This window comes from Furipterus horrens, unplaced genomic scaffold (assembly GCF_987537825.1).
Source record: "Furipterus horrens unplaced genomic scaffold, mFurHor1.1.pri manual_scaffold_6, whole genome shotgun sequence".
NCBI classification, from domain to species: Eukaryota; Metazoa; Chordata; class Mammalia; order Chiroptera; family Furipteridae; genus Furipterus; species Furipterus horrens.
In genome coordinates, this window is record NW_028327176.1 from 158,884,536 (window position 1) to 158,901,345 (window position 16,810).

At 35.7% G+C, this 16,810-nt stretch overlaps 1 protein-coding gene across 1 annotated transcript in view; it reads right to left on the minus strand.

The window, feature by feature from the left end:
• TBC1D32 (TBC1 domain family member 32) overlaps positions 1–16,810 on the minus strand; it is a 168,495-nt gene that overhangs the window by 55,050 nt on the left and 96,635 nt on the right. The window contains exons 23-25 of the mRNA XM_090280627.1: positions 16,456–16,578; positions 13,980–14,088; positions 13,092–13,185 (exon numbers count right to left, since the gene is read on the minus strand). Of these exons, the coding sequence (XP_090136753.1) occupies positions 13,092–13,185; positions 13,980–14,088; positions 16,456–16,578 (326 nt within the window). The remainder of the gene's footprint in view (positions 1–13,091; positions 13,186–13,979; positions 14,089–16,455; positions 16,579–16,810) is intronic.

Here is a 16,810-nt window from a genome sequence, read left to right on the forward strand (position 1 = left end):
TATCAAAAAGCCATTTCCACTCCCCCCAAATATTAATACCTAAACACTACCAGTGGTTTGCATTTTCACTGGTACTTTTATAAAGTACCAAATTTATGCAAATAATACAGATTTAATATAGTGGCTTAGAGTCATGGTCTTTTCCTAAGAACATATTCTGGTGCTCACAGACATTTGATCAACACAGAGAACTGAATGATTAAACACATATTTAATACTGAATTCACTCAGAGATGAAAATTTATAAACTGTGAAAAGAAAGCTCTAACTGAAATTTGCTTCACTTCTGTATAACAGCTTCCTTTCTTTTTTCGTTTAATTTGTAGATAAAAAATTACTCATGTTGAGGCAAAAAAAAAAAAAAATAAGAAAGAAAAGAAAGAACTATACCAAGATATTTATATCTCACATATTATGAACTTTAAAATGATGTTTTCTCATATAGAGATAATGTCATCTAAAAATATCTAATTAAAAATATCTAAACAATTTGATAAATATTTTAATATTATTTGGTGTATTACATTAAAGGAATGATTATTACCATGGAACTTATCCTTTTATATAGTATTGAAAGAGAATGTTTTGCCAGGCAGAAAATCAATTTTCTACCAGATAAGTAGAAAGGCATAGAGGAATCAGTGAAGTTAAGATACTGAAGCTATAAAAGATTAAATTTAAACTATTCACAGAATAAAGGCTGTGCAGTTTTTTGGTTATTTTTTCAATTGTTAAAAATGAACAACTTTTATGTGCTATAAAAATATAAAGGGCCACTTTGTAAATGATAAAATAACTATAATAGCAGTGTCTATTTCATAAATGAGATCTCTAGAAGTCGAGCTCAAGGAGTCTTCTAACTGCAAAGCTATTCAAGCTCTAAAGAATGAGATCAGAATTTTTTCCAGGTATGCGTAAAAATGTCTAAACTTACATCAGAGTAGCCTGGAAGAAAGTCCCACTGTCCACTGATAAATATTTGTAAGAGTTTGATGATGGGAAAAAGAAAGATAGAAGAAATTCAATATTAATTCATATGTTCATTTAATAAATATTTATTACTACCTACTAACTAAGGCAGACAGCATCTCTGTCTCACAGAGGTTACATCCGAGGCCAGCAGACATTGAACAAATAAATATATAAGCTCAGAATAAGGTTTAAGTGCTGTTAGAGAAATAAGCAGGGAGCCAGGGAGTGATAAGCAAGGGAAGAAGCGTATTTTAGATAAGGTGGAGATAACTTCTCTGAAGAAGTAAACATTCAGATTAAGCTCAGAAAATTTGGAAGGAACGATCCATGTAAGAATATATGTCAGCACTCCTGGAATAGGGAACATCAAGAAAAAAGAGGCATAAGTTGAATGTATTATAAGATGTGAAAGAAGTTTCCAAATCATGTATCTGATAAAAGATATATCTAGAATATATGAAGAACCCTTACTACAAAATAATAAAAATAAATAAATAAATAAACCTAATTTAAAAATGGGCAAAGGATCTGATAACCATTTCTCCAAGTAAGATACATACAAATGGCTAATGAGAACATGAAGAGGTGCTCAAAATTATTACTAATCAGGAAAATGCAAATCAAAACCACCGTGAGACACTTCACACCCAGTAGGACAGCTAGGATCAAAAGTCAGATCGCAACAAACAATGATGTAGAGAAATCAGAACTCTCATACCCTGCTAGTGGAAACGTAAAGTGGTGGCACAAGTGCTTTAAAGAAGTGAAACAGTTCCCAAACTAGTAACAGAGAATCACCATGTAATTCCTTTATTCCACTTCTAGGCATGTACTCTAGATAAATGAAAACAGGTTCAGACAGAAATTTGTACAGCACTATTTATAACAGCCAAAAGGTAGAAACAATCCAAGTGTCCATCAGCAGGCAAATGTATAAAGAAATTATTTTACAGCTATACCATGGTATAGTATTTGACCATAAAAAGGCAAGAAGGAAGTTCTTACATATGCTACGTGAATAAAACTTGGAAACATTATGCCAAAGAAAATAAGCTAGTGACGAAATATCACATACTACATTACTCCTTTCATATGGAAGTCCAGACTAAAAATTCTCTCGAGACAGAAGATTAGTGGTTGCACAGGGCTGGGTGAGGGAAGGAGGGGAAAGGGGGTATTGGGTTTCTTTTTGAGGTCATACAATGTTCTAATATTGCTTGTGGTGACGGCTGCATAGATCTGTGAATACAGTATACTAAAAAACATAAAACTGCACACTTTAAATGGGTGAAGTGTATGGTATGTTAATTTTTCTCTCAATAAAGCTGTTTTTAAAAACTGAACTAACAAGCAAAATAGAGACAGACTCAGAGAGCAGGATGACACCTATGGGATAGACAACAGTGCGGTAACTGCGGGGAGGAGGGGTTTATGAGAAGGATAAATGGCAATGGAAAAAATGCAATAAAAAATAAAAAAAATAGCATCAGCCTGCGAACCAAGTGTCGCTGGTTCGATTCCTAGTCAGGGCACATGACTAGGTTGCACGTCAGGTCCCCAGCTGGGGGCATGAGTGAGAGGCAACCACACAGTGATGTTTCTCTCTCTCTCTTTCTCCTTTCCCCTCTCTCTAAAAACAAACAAATTCTAAATAAATAAATAAATAAAAACATATAGTAAAGGTAAATAAATAACTAAAGTTGGTTTTTAAAAGTTAAAAAGGACCCACATGGTTGATAAAGAATATGTAGGATAATTACTATAGAAAGAGGAAAGACATGAGATGAAGTATACGGCAAAGGGCTGTTTCGTCGGCAGCCGTCCGTCTCGAGAGACGATGGTGTAGCTTCTGAAGAGTCTATCTGCACTGCCGAGAATGGCTGTGCAGTCCGACTCGGGAGTGACACGGTATCTGTCTCCTCCCGTGTTGAATCGACATCTTGCGATGACGCTGGAGTGTCCTCTCCAGTGAAGCTGAAGCTACAGAGCCTGGGCAGGGTGATATGGAGGGTCTGCTGTTGTCCATGCAGCAGACCCCCCCTCTCTTCGCAGCCGAAGGGTCCAAGGGAAAGACGGAGTCAATACAGCTTGGCTTCAGGTGCGCCGCAGGAGTTGCCGGTGTTGACTACAACGTCAAACCGCCTTAGGGACTCCGGCTCCGGATTTTCTGTCGGGGTTTACTCCCTTAGCCTTTCCCCTGAAGAGGTATGCCGCAAGGCAGCGGAGGTTTTTTGGAGTCAGAGTTTTCCTTCTCTGATGTGCCCTGACTGGAAGATCGAACCAGCGACACTTAGCTCGCAGGCCGACGCTCAATCCACTGAGCCAAACCAGCCAGGGTAATAGGGTAAAGGGCTGTTTACTTCTTAGAAATCCCTAAGGAGGAAATTTTCAAAAATGGCCTCAGGAGGGATATATGGGTAAAGAGTGACTATTGAGGAGTTCCTAGGAACACTGAGGAATTCATTTGCCTTAGCAATTACCAATGTGTTTGAGGCTTTCAATTGAGTAGTTATGTGAATTTTAAAGATCAAAGAAAGGCGATCAACACCAAGTGACCTGGCTGCCAGCGACCCTGAGTCAGTGCTATACTTCTGCTATTCTGTAAGCCCTGTTAGGAGTAGTAGAAACACACAGGAAATGCCAAGAAATTATTCTCTACTGTTCTCCACTTTGGAGATACCAGCCTCAGCTGGGTAAATATAAATCCAAATGGTTTCTCAATAAAGACAGAAATTCCACAGTACAGTTGGCCTTCTATATCTGCGTATGAGAAACCCAATGATATGGAGAACTAACAGACTTGAGCATGTGCGATTTTGGCAATTTTGGGGGTCCTGGAACCACACCCCCAAATATATCCAGAGACATCTGCAATAGGTATAGAGGATACAGATACAATCTAAATTGCAGATTATTTTATAATTCAGCCTAAGTAATCATTATAAAAGTAACAAAATACATACTTAATGGTAGAAAAGGAAGTAAAAAGAGCAAATGTCTTATATTACTGAGATACATCTCTGATGCTTCCAGTAACCAGCGTGTGCTATCCAACTTCTTGAGCCATTTTTATTTCTCAGTATGGAAGTAGTGGATTTCCCTTCCTCCCTAGAGAAAGAAATCTGCATCCGGAATATACCAAAATGGAATGCAGTAGAGCAGACAGGCCAGTTAGGGGTATAATTCCTAGGTGGTCTTATTTTAGCTTAGGAACACACACACACACACACACACACACACACAACTGACTGCTATCTTACAATCTCGTTTCATATAGGAAAGGCATTATGAGTCAATCTCCAGTAGTTCCTTCTAACACAACCTGACTTGCCACCAGGACTTGATTTTAACAGTGTACAACCCTCCCTTCTCCATTTCCCTTGCCTCTTCCTTATCTTCTGCACAGGTAACAGTAAGTTACTGCACTAACACATTTCCTCTTACTTATCTAAACTCTCAGGTAACAGAGAGCTGATCTTCTGAAGGTTGTTTCTACCACATGAAAGGAAATTTTTCATGTATGTAGAATGATTTATACATCATTATGTATAACTTTTATGCTCATATCTTACACATTACATCTACATATAGGCACATATATGTACATGCACACACATGCACTTATACATGTGTACAAATATACATGCACATGTAAAATGTTAATCAGTAGCTTTTAAAGGGCTTTTAAATTTTAATGTGATAACCCTAAAAATGTAGATAAAAAAATAACTGAACCAGATGATACCTCAAGAGTCTTATTCACAGATAAGATAAATTATCTAATAGCTAACACTGATGTCAATGAGCTAACAAGAGGCAATTTAATAGATGAGGAGATGCTAACTGTAGCAAGGAGGATAAATCTCAAAGCTGGGAGACAAATCAGAAAGATGTTGCCATGTGCACACAACTGAAGTGATTCTTCTTCCATAACAATGAAATAATATCACAAAAATTTTTCAGTACAAATGACAACTAAAACAACACCTATCAGAATCAATGAGTCATTACTTCCAAATCAAAAAAGCAAAATGAAATGTATAGGAACACTTGCCTTTAAAATAGTGATTTGTGCCATAAAATATTACTAGCTTAAACACAGTATTTTAAAAAAATACATAATGTTTAACATACTGCAATGCATTTAACCAGAAACATTACTTTCAAATTAGCTTTATACCTGCTAGATATGCATTTCGCTCCACTTGTCTCATTGAGTTCATGGATATATCATCACTATATTCTCTTAGGTACACTGAAAGCCAGACATGATTCTGATCTCCTTTCTTTTTCTCTGCTATTCTACTATGAGTACAGCATCAGTAACACATCAGCAATATCAGAGTCACATATATTTTATTCATAATTGATTCAAAATGTAACTATGTAAAATCTCTGGTCTGTCCACTGGTGCCTAGATCATTCTCTCCTGCTTAACTATAATCACAGTAAATGCAGGACCACTATTATTAGGAGAAATTATCAGATATTGCTATTAAATTGACAGGAAGAAAGTCATTGGAGGGTTTCAATTAGGGGAGTAATATGATCCAGCCCACATTTCAACAGCATTGCACTGGCTGCTGTGTTGAGAACACACTGAACAATTAGCAGGCTACTGCAATACTACAAGTGAGAGACAGGTGAAAGTGGTTTTTTCAGATAAGTAGAGTCAAGGGCATAGGCCAACAGATTAGATGTAGGGTCTGAAGACAGAAAAGAGCCAAAGAATGCCTTCTGGTTTACTCCCTCAAGAACCTGGAACACAAAGTTGCCATTTCTGAAATGAGCAAGAATACCAAAGAAATAGATTTTGAGGGAGTATCAGAAGTTTATCTGAGACTTAAGTTTGATATGCTTATTAATCTTCCTAGCAGAGGTATCAAACAGAGTGTTAGATGTGAGTACAGAGTTCAGGGTAAGATAGGGGTCAAAAATATAAATCTGAGAGCCGTAAGGATGGTGGGCAGTATTTCAGTCATAAACTAGAAGAGATTCTCCCAGAGTAAGTACAGCTAAGGGGAAAAAAGGCAACTGGGAACTAAGACTTCAGGTAATCCAAAGTTTAGAGGTTGAAGAGAGGTGACGGATCCAACAAAGGAGATAGAAGAATTTGCCAATAAAATCACATAATGTATGTTCTGAAAGCCAAAGGAATAAAGTGTTTCAAAAAAGAGGGAGGGGTCAAAAATGGTCAGTGGTAATACTAGGTCTAGTAGGGCGAGGACTGAGATCTGACCAGTAGATTCCAACATTGTGGAATGGCGGGGGCGAGAGCCTGATTAGTTTCAAGTGGCTTCAAGACAGAATGGAAAGGTAACTGGAACACCAAGATTAGAAATTCCTTCAAGAAATGTTACAGTAAAAATACAGAAATGAGACTGTAGTGAGGGGAAGGGGTTCAAAATAAGGTATTTTAAATATGGAAGAATTAACCTCATTCTTGTTGGCTTATGGAAAAGCTACAATGGAGATTCACCCTGGCTCCCTAAAGAAAATAACCAATAAAGAAAAAGAGAGAACTGTTAGAAGCAATATCTTTGAGAAGGAAGAGTAAGAAATGTAGTGCACAAATGGAGAAGCTGGCTTTTGTAAGTAACATAGGCAGTTTATGAACAGTAATAAAAGATAGGTTGGCACAGATACAGTTGAGTTCATAGGTATCAGGAGCACATGGAAACTTTTTTCTGTTTCTTTTTTTGCCAATAAGAGAGCAAATAAAGTTATCATCTGACAGGACAGATGGGGAAGAGATGAGGAATGTTTGATGAAAGATGTGATGGTAGTCATCTAGGACACTAGGAGAGTAAATGGACCTGCAGCACAAAGTATGACTGCCTGGCAGCGTTATGGGCCCATTGTGGTTAATAACCATCCTGCAGTTATATTCTATACTAGACAAAGAAGCTGTTATTACTCCCTTCTCCAAATCACTTACAAGAGTAGGGCAAGGAGTAAAATTACACTCCTCTGAGCACTGATTTCCAGGAATTGATAACATATTTTCTTTTACTCAGGGAAGTGTCCACCTAGTCTTGCCTTTTGATTTCTGTCTGGCTTGTTCAATTTAAAATAAGGCAAATTTTTACCAAACTCGTTTGATAAAACAAATTATCGAATGTGGCAGTCATGCAATAAAACTGATCATAAATTTCTTATTAAAAAAACGGATAAATATTTGTTTCCAAGAGAAACTTAGCAACATTATATCATAACAAGAAAAAGAGATCAGATAAAGAGCTGAGACACTGAGAATGGACCATGCCTTATACATCAACTTATCTCCAATGTCTAGTAAAGCACATGACAATCAGCACTCAAGAAACATGTTACACAAAGGAATGAGTGGGAGAATAAATGATGAACCCTAAAACGAGAATGACCAACTATAAGGGCTGCTTAAAAAGACCAAAAGTAAGACTGGAGAATATGAGAGTTAACAGTTTGAGAACAGTTTGTGTTCACTGAAAGATAAGAATCAATAGAAAAAGAGTCCAAAAGAGACTCTCTCAAGAGTCTCTTCTTGAAAAATACTTAGTATCACTCCCACATTCTGAAAACGATAGATCACAATAGAGAAAAACACAAAGGCAAAATTTGTAAAGTGAGTTATAAAGACAAATATTAAAAACTTTAAAAACCTCCCTCATACTTCCTTTTTCCTTAACATCTAAGTAGAGAGAGAAAAAATGAAATTTTTGTTTCCATCCAATTTTGAGATATATAATGCAATTTTGAGATATATAATGTATATCTCAAACACTGAATAGAAACAAAAATAATGTATGCCAACTGATGGCCTCTATTGATAGTTTTAAAACAAATAGATGCAAGGAAAGTTAAATGGCATATAAAACCTCATTAAAAAATTCTTATTTTTAACAATCACTCTATATAACTTAGCCTATATGAAATTAATCTTATGTTATTTCTTTCCAATGAAAGTTTGATGGTATTATGAATAAATTCATGTTGGTGTAAGATTAAACTTCTCAAATTAATGAATAGTTTGTTCATATGTCTTTATATTTTATCTTAGACTCTCCAATCTAAAAACTGTTTGAATTTCATAGCTCTTATGAAAACAGTCTAAACACCTGAACTTGAGCTATACTAGCCTTATGTCTGTACTTAGCTCACCTGTCTAGCCTCATCTCTGGTGACTCTTACATTCATATTATAAATCTCAGTCAGCCTTGAACTACTCATAGTTCTTTGAATTTGCTCTATCTAGCCACTCTTTCATTTCTTCTGTCGAAAAATCTCTTCTATTAAGCAGAAAACATATTTAATTTAAATTTCACACCCTGCTTAAAGTATAATTTTATTGGATATTTAGCTCCTGTGACACTGTGTTACCATCCAATTATCTGATTATTTGAATGTATTCTCTGAAAATTCATGAACTCTTCTAAAGCAGTTACTTGAATTTTTATTTTATTAACATATATAACTTATATATTTATAGTGCAAGTCTTGAGCACAAAGTACATGTAAGGTACACAGATACTAAAAAATATTACTCTGTTAAATAAAGTTCTACATACCTAAAATTAATTAATCAAAAATCATTAATGATACTTTTAAGCCAAAAAATGTTCTAATAAAAACTGTTTGGGACCCAAGATCACAGAGGAGTACGTGGAAGCTACACTAAACTCCTTCCAGGACCAAACTGGAATTACAACTAAATTATAGAAAAATCTGAGACCTTCGCCCATTGTCCTTTACAAGATTACAAAGGGTCCTAATATTTGAGAGGGGGGGGATAGTTATTTTTTACGAACCAGGGATATGGACTTGGGGGGGGATTGCTGGGGGAGGGAGATGCTGGGTGGAGGGGAGCAAAGGGGAGAAAATTGGAACTGTTGTAACAATATAATCAATAAAAAACATTAAAAATAAATAAATAAATAAATAAATAAATAAATAAATAAATTATAGAAAAATCATCCTGAATAACCAACTGAACACTAGCTGGAGAGAAGCCTTATAACCACAGACAGACGGAAGAAGCCACATCACTACAGTAAGACTGGTAGGGAGTGTGGAGGAGGCGCAAGAGGGCATGCCGGGCTCCACAGGCATCAGCTTAAGTGCTGGAGGGAAATTTCAGTGGCCAGGAGGGGTACTCCTGAGAAGTATAGGATCTAAATCCCAAGCTGGGCTCCCCAGCCTATAGTACCAGAGCTGGGAAAGAAACACAGATAATATCCATCTGAAAAAGCAGCAAGGTTTCTGTCTGCTAGGGAGAGAGAGCAGGGGATGCAGAGAGCCTCTTAAAGAGCCAATGCACAAAATTTTGTTTGCAGCCACTGACCCTGGGCACCTGAAGAAGGAGGGCAGAGTAGACTAGAGACACAGAAGGACAGTCTGGGGCTCATGGCTCTGTGGAGAGAACTGAAGGAATAGCTGCCAGGATCCCTATGCTGGGTCATTCCACATACTGCAAGAGTCATCTTTCTCAGGCAGAGCGCTCCTCTCTGAATGTCATCAGCCTGAGGGGAAGCAATAGTTCTGTCCACCAAAACTACTCTGCCCCACCCTGTGGTGCTTGAACCTCGCTGTTGAGGAGTACAGTGGAAGACATTCACTGATTAAACCTATAAAAAGCCTGCAGGCAGAGGTGGATCTTTGACAGCTCTGAGACTTCAGCTGAATCTCCCCCAGAACTGAAGTTAATGAAAGCTGGCCTTGGTCAGCAGCCTGATCCTTTCTGCACACACCCAGGTCCAGCAGAGGGAGCCACATGCTATGGGTTTCTGATAGCTCCAAATAGGGATAGAGATAAATAAGCAGGATTTGACTTGGGCCTGCATCAGACTCTTGCAATCTACCTGTTGCATAGAAAAAAACACAAAGAGGCAGCCAGAAAAGAAAAACAAAGAAACAGGACCCAAATGAAAGAACAGAGAACTCTCCAGAAGAACTATATAAAATGGAGGCAAGCAATTTAATAGATAGAGTTTAGAGTAATGATTATAAGGAAACTCAAAGCATGAAAAAAGACATAGATATTATAAAAATGGACCAGTCAGAAATAAAGAATGCAATATCTTAAATAAATAATACACTGGAAGGAATAAATAGTAAGTTAGATGAAGCAGAGGATCGAATCAATGATTTTGAAGATAAGGTAAGAAAAAATACCCAAGTAGAGCAAGCAGCAAAAAGAAAAAAAGATCTTTAAAAAATTAGGAGAACTTAGAAACTTTTGGGACAACATGAAATGTAACAACATTTGGACCATGGAAATACCAGAAAGAGAAGAGAATGAGCAAGGGATCAATAACCTATTTGAAGAAATAATGACCAAAAACTTACCTAATCTGATGAAGGAAAAAGACACACAAATTCAGGAAGCTCAGAGAGTCCCAAACAAGTTGGACCCAAGAGGCCTACACTGAGACACATCATAATTAAAATTGTAAGGCCTAAAGACAAGGAGAGAATCCTAAAAGCTGCAAGAAAAAAGCAGGTAGTTAACTACAAGGGATCACTAATTAGACTGTCATCTGATTTCTCAACAAAAACATTCCAGGCCAGAAGGGAGTGGTCTGAAATATTCAAGGTGATGAAAAGCAAGGACCTGCAACCAGGGCTACTTTACCCAGCAAGGCTATCATTTAAAATCAATGGTGAAATAAGGACTTTCACAGACAAGTAAAAGCTAAAGGAATTTGTTAATAAAAAGTACTGCAAAAAAAATGTTAAAGGGCTTGCTTTAAGAAGAAGAAGAAAAAGAGGAAGAAAAAAAAAAACCAGAGGAAAATAATCTAACATTAAAATAGCACTAAATACATACCTATCAATATTCACCTTAAGCGTAAATGGCTTAAATGTTCCAACTAAAAGACATAGGTAGTTGAATGGATGAGAAAACAAGCCCCATATATATGCTGCCTCCAAGAGACCCACCTCAGATTGAAAGATACACACAGACTAAAAGTGAAGAGATGGAAAAAGATATTTCATTCAAATGGAAACAAAAAGAAATCTGGGTAGCAATACTTATAGCCAAAAAACAGACTTTAAAATCAAGGCTATTGTAAGAGACAAAGAAGAACATTAAATAATGACAAAGGGAACAATCCAACAAAAGGACATTAACCCTCATAAACATTTACACACCCAACATAGGAGCACCTAAACATGTGAAGCAAATTTTGATGGGCATAAAGGAAGAGATCAACAGAAATACAGTCATAGTCAGGGGTTTTAACACCCCATTGACTTCAGTGGATAGATCTTTAGCACAGAAAATCAACAAGGAGACAATGGCCTTAAATGACACATTAGATCAAATGGATTTAATTGATATCTTCAGAGCATTTCACCCCAAAGCAGCGGAATATACATACTTTTCAAATGCACATGCAACATTTTCTATAATATGCCACATGTTAGGTTAGGACACAAAACAAGTCTCAATATTTTAAGAAGACTGAAATCATACCAGGCATCTTCTCTGACCACAGAGCTATGAAACTAGAAATCAATCACAAGAAAAATAAACTGAAAAACACACAAAGACATGGAAGGTATAGTAATCAAAACAGTACTGTACTGGCATAAAACAGACACAGATCAACAGAACAGAATAAAAAGCCCAGAAATAAACCCACACCTTTATTGTTAATTAATATTCGACAGAGAAAGCAAGCACATACAATGGGCTGAAGATAGTTTACTCAACAAATGGTGTTGGGAAAATTAGACAGATACATGCAAAAAGATGAAACTAGACCACCTTCTTACACCGCACACAAGAATAAGTTCAAAATGCATTAAAGACTTAAGTGTTAGACCAGAAACCATACAAATCATAGAAGAGAACATTAGGCAACAAAATCTCAGACATTGCTTGTAGCAATATTTTATCAGCTATATCTCCCCAGGCAAGGGAAACAGAAAATAAAATAAATAAATGGGATTACATAAAATTAAAGTTTTTGCACAGAAAGAAAACCATCAACAAAATAAAAAGACAACCCACAGAATGGGAGAACATAGTTGCTGATACATCTGATAAGGAGTTAATATCCAAAATGTATAAAGAACTTACAAACCTCAACACCCGAAAAACAAGCAGCCCAATTAAAAAATGGGCAAAGGGCCTGAATAGACACTTCTCCAAAGAGGAAATACAGATGGCCAGTAGGCATATGAAAAGATGCTCAACATCACTAATCATCAGAGAGATGCAAATTAAAACCACAATGAGATATCATCTTATACCTGTAAGACTAGCAATCATCAATAAATCAACAAACAACAAGTACTGGCAAGGATATGGAAAAGGGGAACCCTTTTTGCACTGTTGATGGGAATGCAAATTGGTACACCCACTGTGGAAATAAGTATAGAGATACCTTCAAAAATTAAAAATTGATCTGCCTTTTGATCCAGCAATCCCACTTCTGGGACTATACCCGAAGAAACACAAAACACTACTTTGAAAGAATATAAGCACTCTTATGTTCATTACAGTATTATTTACAATTGCCAAGATATGGAAGAACCCCAAGTGTCCACCAGTAGAGGAGTGGATAAAACAACTATGGAACATTTACACAATGGAATACTACTTGGCCATAAAAAAGAAAATCTACCCTTTGCAACAGTATGGATGGACTTAGAGAGCATCATACTAAGTGAAATGAGCCAGTTTGAGAAAGACAAATACCATATAATTTCACTCATATGTGGGATCTAATGAACAAACTGAATTAACAAGGAAAATAGAGACAAACTCATAAATAGTTGCAGAATGACAGCTAAGTTGGGGTGGGCAGGATAGAGGGTGGAGGGATTGAGCAGAAGGAAAAATGGCTCACGGACATGGACAACAGCGTGGTAACTGCGGGGGTGGAGCAAAGACAGGTATAAGGGGACTGATGGGTAAAGGAAAAAAACATAATACAAAATTTTAAAAAACTATCTGGCATCATACAAATATTAATTTCATAAGAAACTTTTAAAGTACAAAGAAATAAGCATAAATGTATATACATTCACAAGCAGAACGAAAACAGTATTTATTTCTTTTTCATTACTTTCTTTTCCAAATTATAACAAAAGCACTAAAATAACATGACATTTGATAGCAAATATTTTACCTTGTTTTAGATCAGCATTTTTTGTAAGTTCTGACAGATAGCAGTTTGGTAAAGGATATGATGAAAACATTGGCCAAGGATATGGGTCATCACCCTAAAAATAAGACAGATGACTTAGAAAGCAGTTTAAAATAACACTGAATTTTAAGGCTTTATGAAATATTTTTCATTGAAATTGGCTATGTTTCATAAAAATTCTAGGGTATACCCTAACTAAACAAAAGCTGTTATAATTCAATGCTCTAATGAATAATAACTCAAATGCAATAACATAGAAACAACACTAAATAAGCAATAGACAAACACGGTCAACTTGTTCTAGTAAGTAGAACTGATAGTGATGTCTTTCATATTTTTTTCATGAAAGAAAATTTATAGCCTTCAAAAGAAGCCTGTATTTCCTATGTTGCACACATAACAGTTTCTCTTGTACTGTCAGTCACTTCTCTCCCATCTGTCCCAGAGTGACAGCCAAAGCGAAGTGCACTTAACATAAGAAACCCAAACCCTCAAGAGAACTCCTATTAATATCAATGGCAGGAGAGGTACACATATTGCTAATCAAATACAAAAGAAAATAGTCACCTAATAAAAATCAAGTGACATGAAAGAGAAAGACATCAAAACTAAAAAATTCAAAGACACACAAGGAAGATGACAACTTTTAAATAAAATAATACTCTGCAACAGAAACTAGTACCCATGACCCATTGCCATGAAGAACAGTATTTTGTTTGAAAGTGTTTGCTTTCATCCTAAAGTTTTTCTACTAATAAAAGTTCACCTCTGTGACGTAGACATTTGAGAGTTGTTGGTTAGTGTCAACGGAGTTGGCTACCTTGCTTTAAAATATGTCAGAAAAACATTTCCTCCTCTTACCCCACTCACCTTCTCTAGTATCCTGGCAGGCAAAATTCGTTCCATTGGTCCACCAATAAGATTTATTCTAACAAGAACATGATTTCTCTCTACTGATAAGCCATCAATGATAAAATCCCTGAAAAATAAACATCAATTTTGTGACCTAATTAAATATAATTTAGTTTTAAAATCAAGTCAGTAGAATGTAAAGAAAAAAGGCCAATTTCTGTAGAAAAACCTAGATAAGAGACGATTTGTTGTTTTTACTTAGAAATGCAGATGGGGCAAAAGTAAGTCTTTAGTTGTGAGTACACAATACACAATTTATTTTTGTATTATTAATTATTGTATTATTTTTCATATGAACAACTATAAACGTACCTTTCTCTACCCTATGTATTTGTTTTTTTCTTTTTCCATTTTTCCTTTTTTGTGAATAATATTTCGTTGTTTTTCACATTAACAGAAGCCATGACATCCTTTCTTGAGTTCTTTCCCTCCCCTATTAGTATTTGCCTAATTTTGACTGTCCTTGACTGCCCTTCATGTATTCGTGGCTAAAAATTTTGATGATATGCTGTTTCCCCACCCCCACTCAATCCTTGGGGTTATTTCTAGGATAAGAAAGGGGAAATGCCTAAGTATTGTTATGTTTTGGTTCCATTTCATTGTATCTAGCAAAATGTTTTGACTTTTGTAGACTAAGTCTGAACGGTTCTCTAAATTGATGATAGTAGATTTTCCCTTTGTTTTATATGCATTTGGTTATTTTTGTCAGGTTCTGGGGAATGATATTGAATTGCCCTTTTTGACTCTTTAATGCACCCACCAAACATTTTTCTCTCCATTTACAAATGCTATTAAGTAGATAAAATATGCAGTTGCATCAAATTCAAAAACTAAAAAATATACAGTGAGAAGTATGTTTCCTTCCAGTCTCTCAGATTCCCCTCTAATTCCTATAGAGCTATAATTCTTACAAGTTTCTTTCTCCCCCCCCCTTTGGAGATTTTGTATAAAAACAAATATGTGTTTATGACTATATTCAAATGTTTCTCCATATTTTTTTCAAAATATACCACTGTATACAATGTTTGTGTCTCTCCTTTTTCACTTAACTTTACCTTGGAGATAATTCTTTATCAAAACATGTATAACTACTCTGTTTTAATATCTGCATAGTATACCACTAGACAAAGGTACCCCAAATATTTGAACTTCTTACTATGGATGGACATTTAAAAAATGTTTCTGGGCCCTGACTGGTGTAGTTCAGTGGGTTGGGTGCTGGCCCACAAAGCAAAAAGTTGCCGGCTCGATTCCTGGTCAGGGCACATGCCTGGGTTGTAGGTTTGGTCCCCAGTTAGGGTGTATATGAGAGGCAACTGATCAATATTTCACTCACATCAATGTTTCTTTCCCTCTTTCTCCCTCCCTTCCACACTCTCTAAAAACAAGTAAATAAAATATTTTTAAAAAATTTTTGTGCTTTTATGATCATTCCACATTAAGCATCTTTGTACACAGTCCATTGTGCTTGTTCACATACATTTCTGAGATTATCAGTGAATCAGTTAAAAAGAGTTAAATTTACCCTGTATCTTACAGCTTTCTTCGCTCTCTAGCAAAGAATTTATGGAAATATAATTGATATAATGGAAGGAAAAAATTAATAAAAGAATATTTACTTGACAAGTATTTCTGCATTTTTAAAAATGGGATCAAGATACACATTATTTTACAATGACTTTAGCACCTTTTCAGTCCATGTTCCCTTAGGTTCTAGTCCAGTGCCTTAAATTCAAAATCTGAATGTTGCTTTTAAACAGCTGCCACACATCCTGCAGCTGCCAATACTACCCTTCTATGTCAAACCTAGAATACACGGTAACAGGCCTGGTTTTCTAGAACTTTCCAAGGCCCAGCTAAGATGAAGGCACACTTTTTTGAAGATTACAGACACAGAAACAATACCAGCTCTTGAATGTGCACTCAGTAAATCTCAGCCATATTGAGGTAATGGCAAGTGTGATACAGTAACAGAAAAATTATCAGGATATGATCATAACCTCATTTTGCAATAATCAGGATTTATGACTATGAACTAACATAATTAAAAGAATGAAGAAAAGGGGCACAAAATCAAACATTTTGTTTAATGAGTCATCTTACACATGCGGTCTGAATTTAAAGGTGATAAAACTACGTGGACCCATTTAAAAAGTTCGTTCTTAACTAACTTACAAAACCAAAAACAAAACAAAATACTAAGTTAAACCAAAACTTAGAAAGAAGTACTCTGCAAGTTCTCTCCAAGAACATCTATCGTAATATTTCTAACTGTGACATGTGTGCTTTAATTGCTTTTTTTACTCTGTCATTTAAATCTGTTGAATTCAAAGAGTAGAGAAACATTAAACAAACTATACAGAGCATTTGTAAAAAAAAAAAAAAATGTTGTTATATCATGTTTTAATAGGCATTTCTTTTCCTTTTATTTTACCTGTGGCCTTCAGAGGTCTCTAAGATACTTTCTTCTTGAGCACATAGCAATATTTCAGATACTTGATACTGAGCCTCTAATAGAAGGAGAGTGTCTAGATTACAGCATATCACACTTAATAACCTGTATAAACAGAAACAATAAAAAGTAGATTTTACAAAATAGATTCCAAAAGTTTAGACTTTCTTGGTGTCTTAAATATTTGCATATAAGAATACAAATTTTAAGAAAGATCACATAGTTATTTCAGATATATTTTAATCAATTTGAATAGTAATAGGCTGCAAAAGTTTTCCTTATGAAATATTACTATTTAAAGACCATGAGTAACTCCTAATCAAGCTTCTAAAAAAAT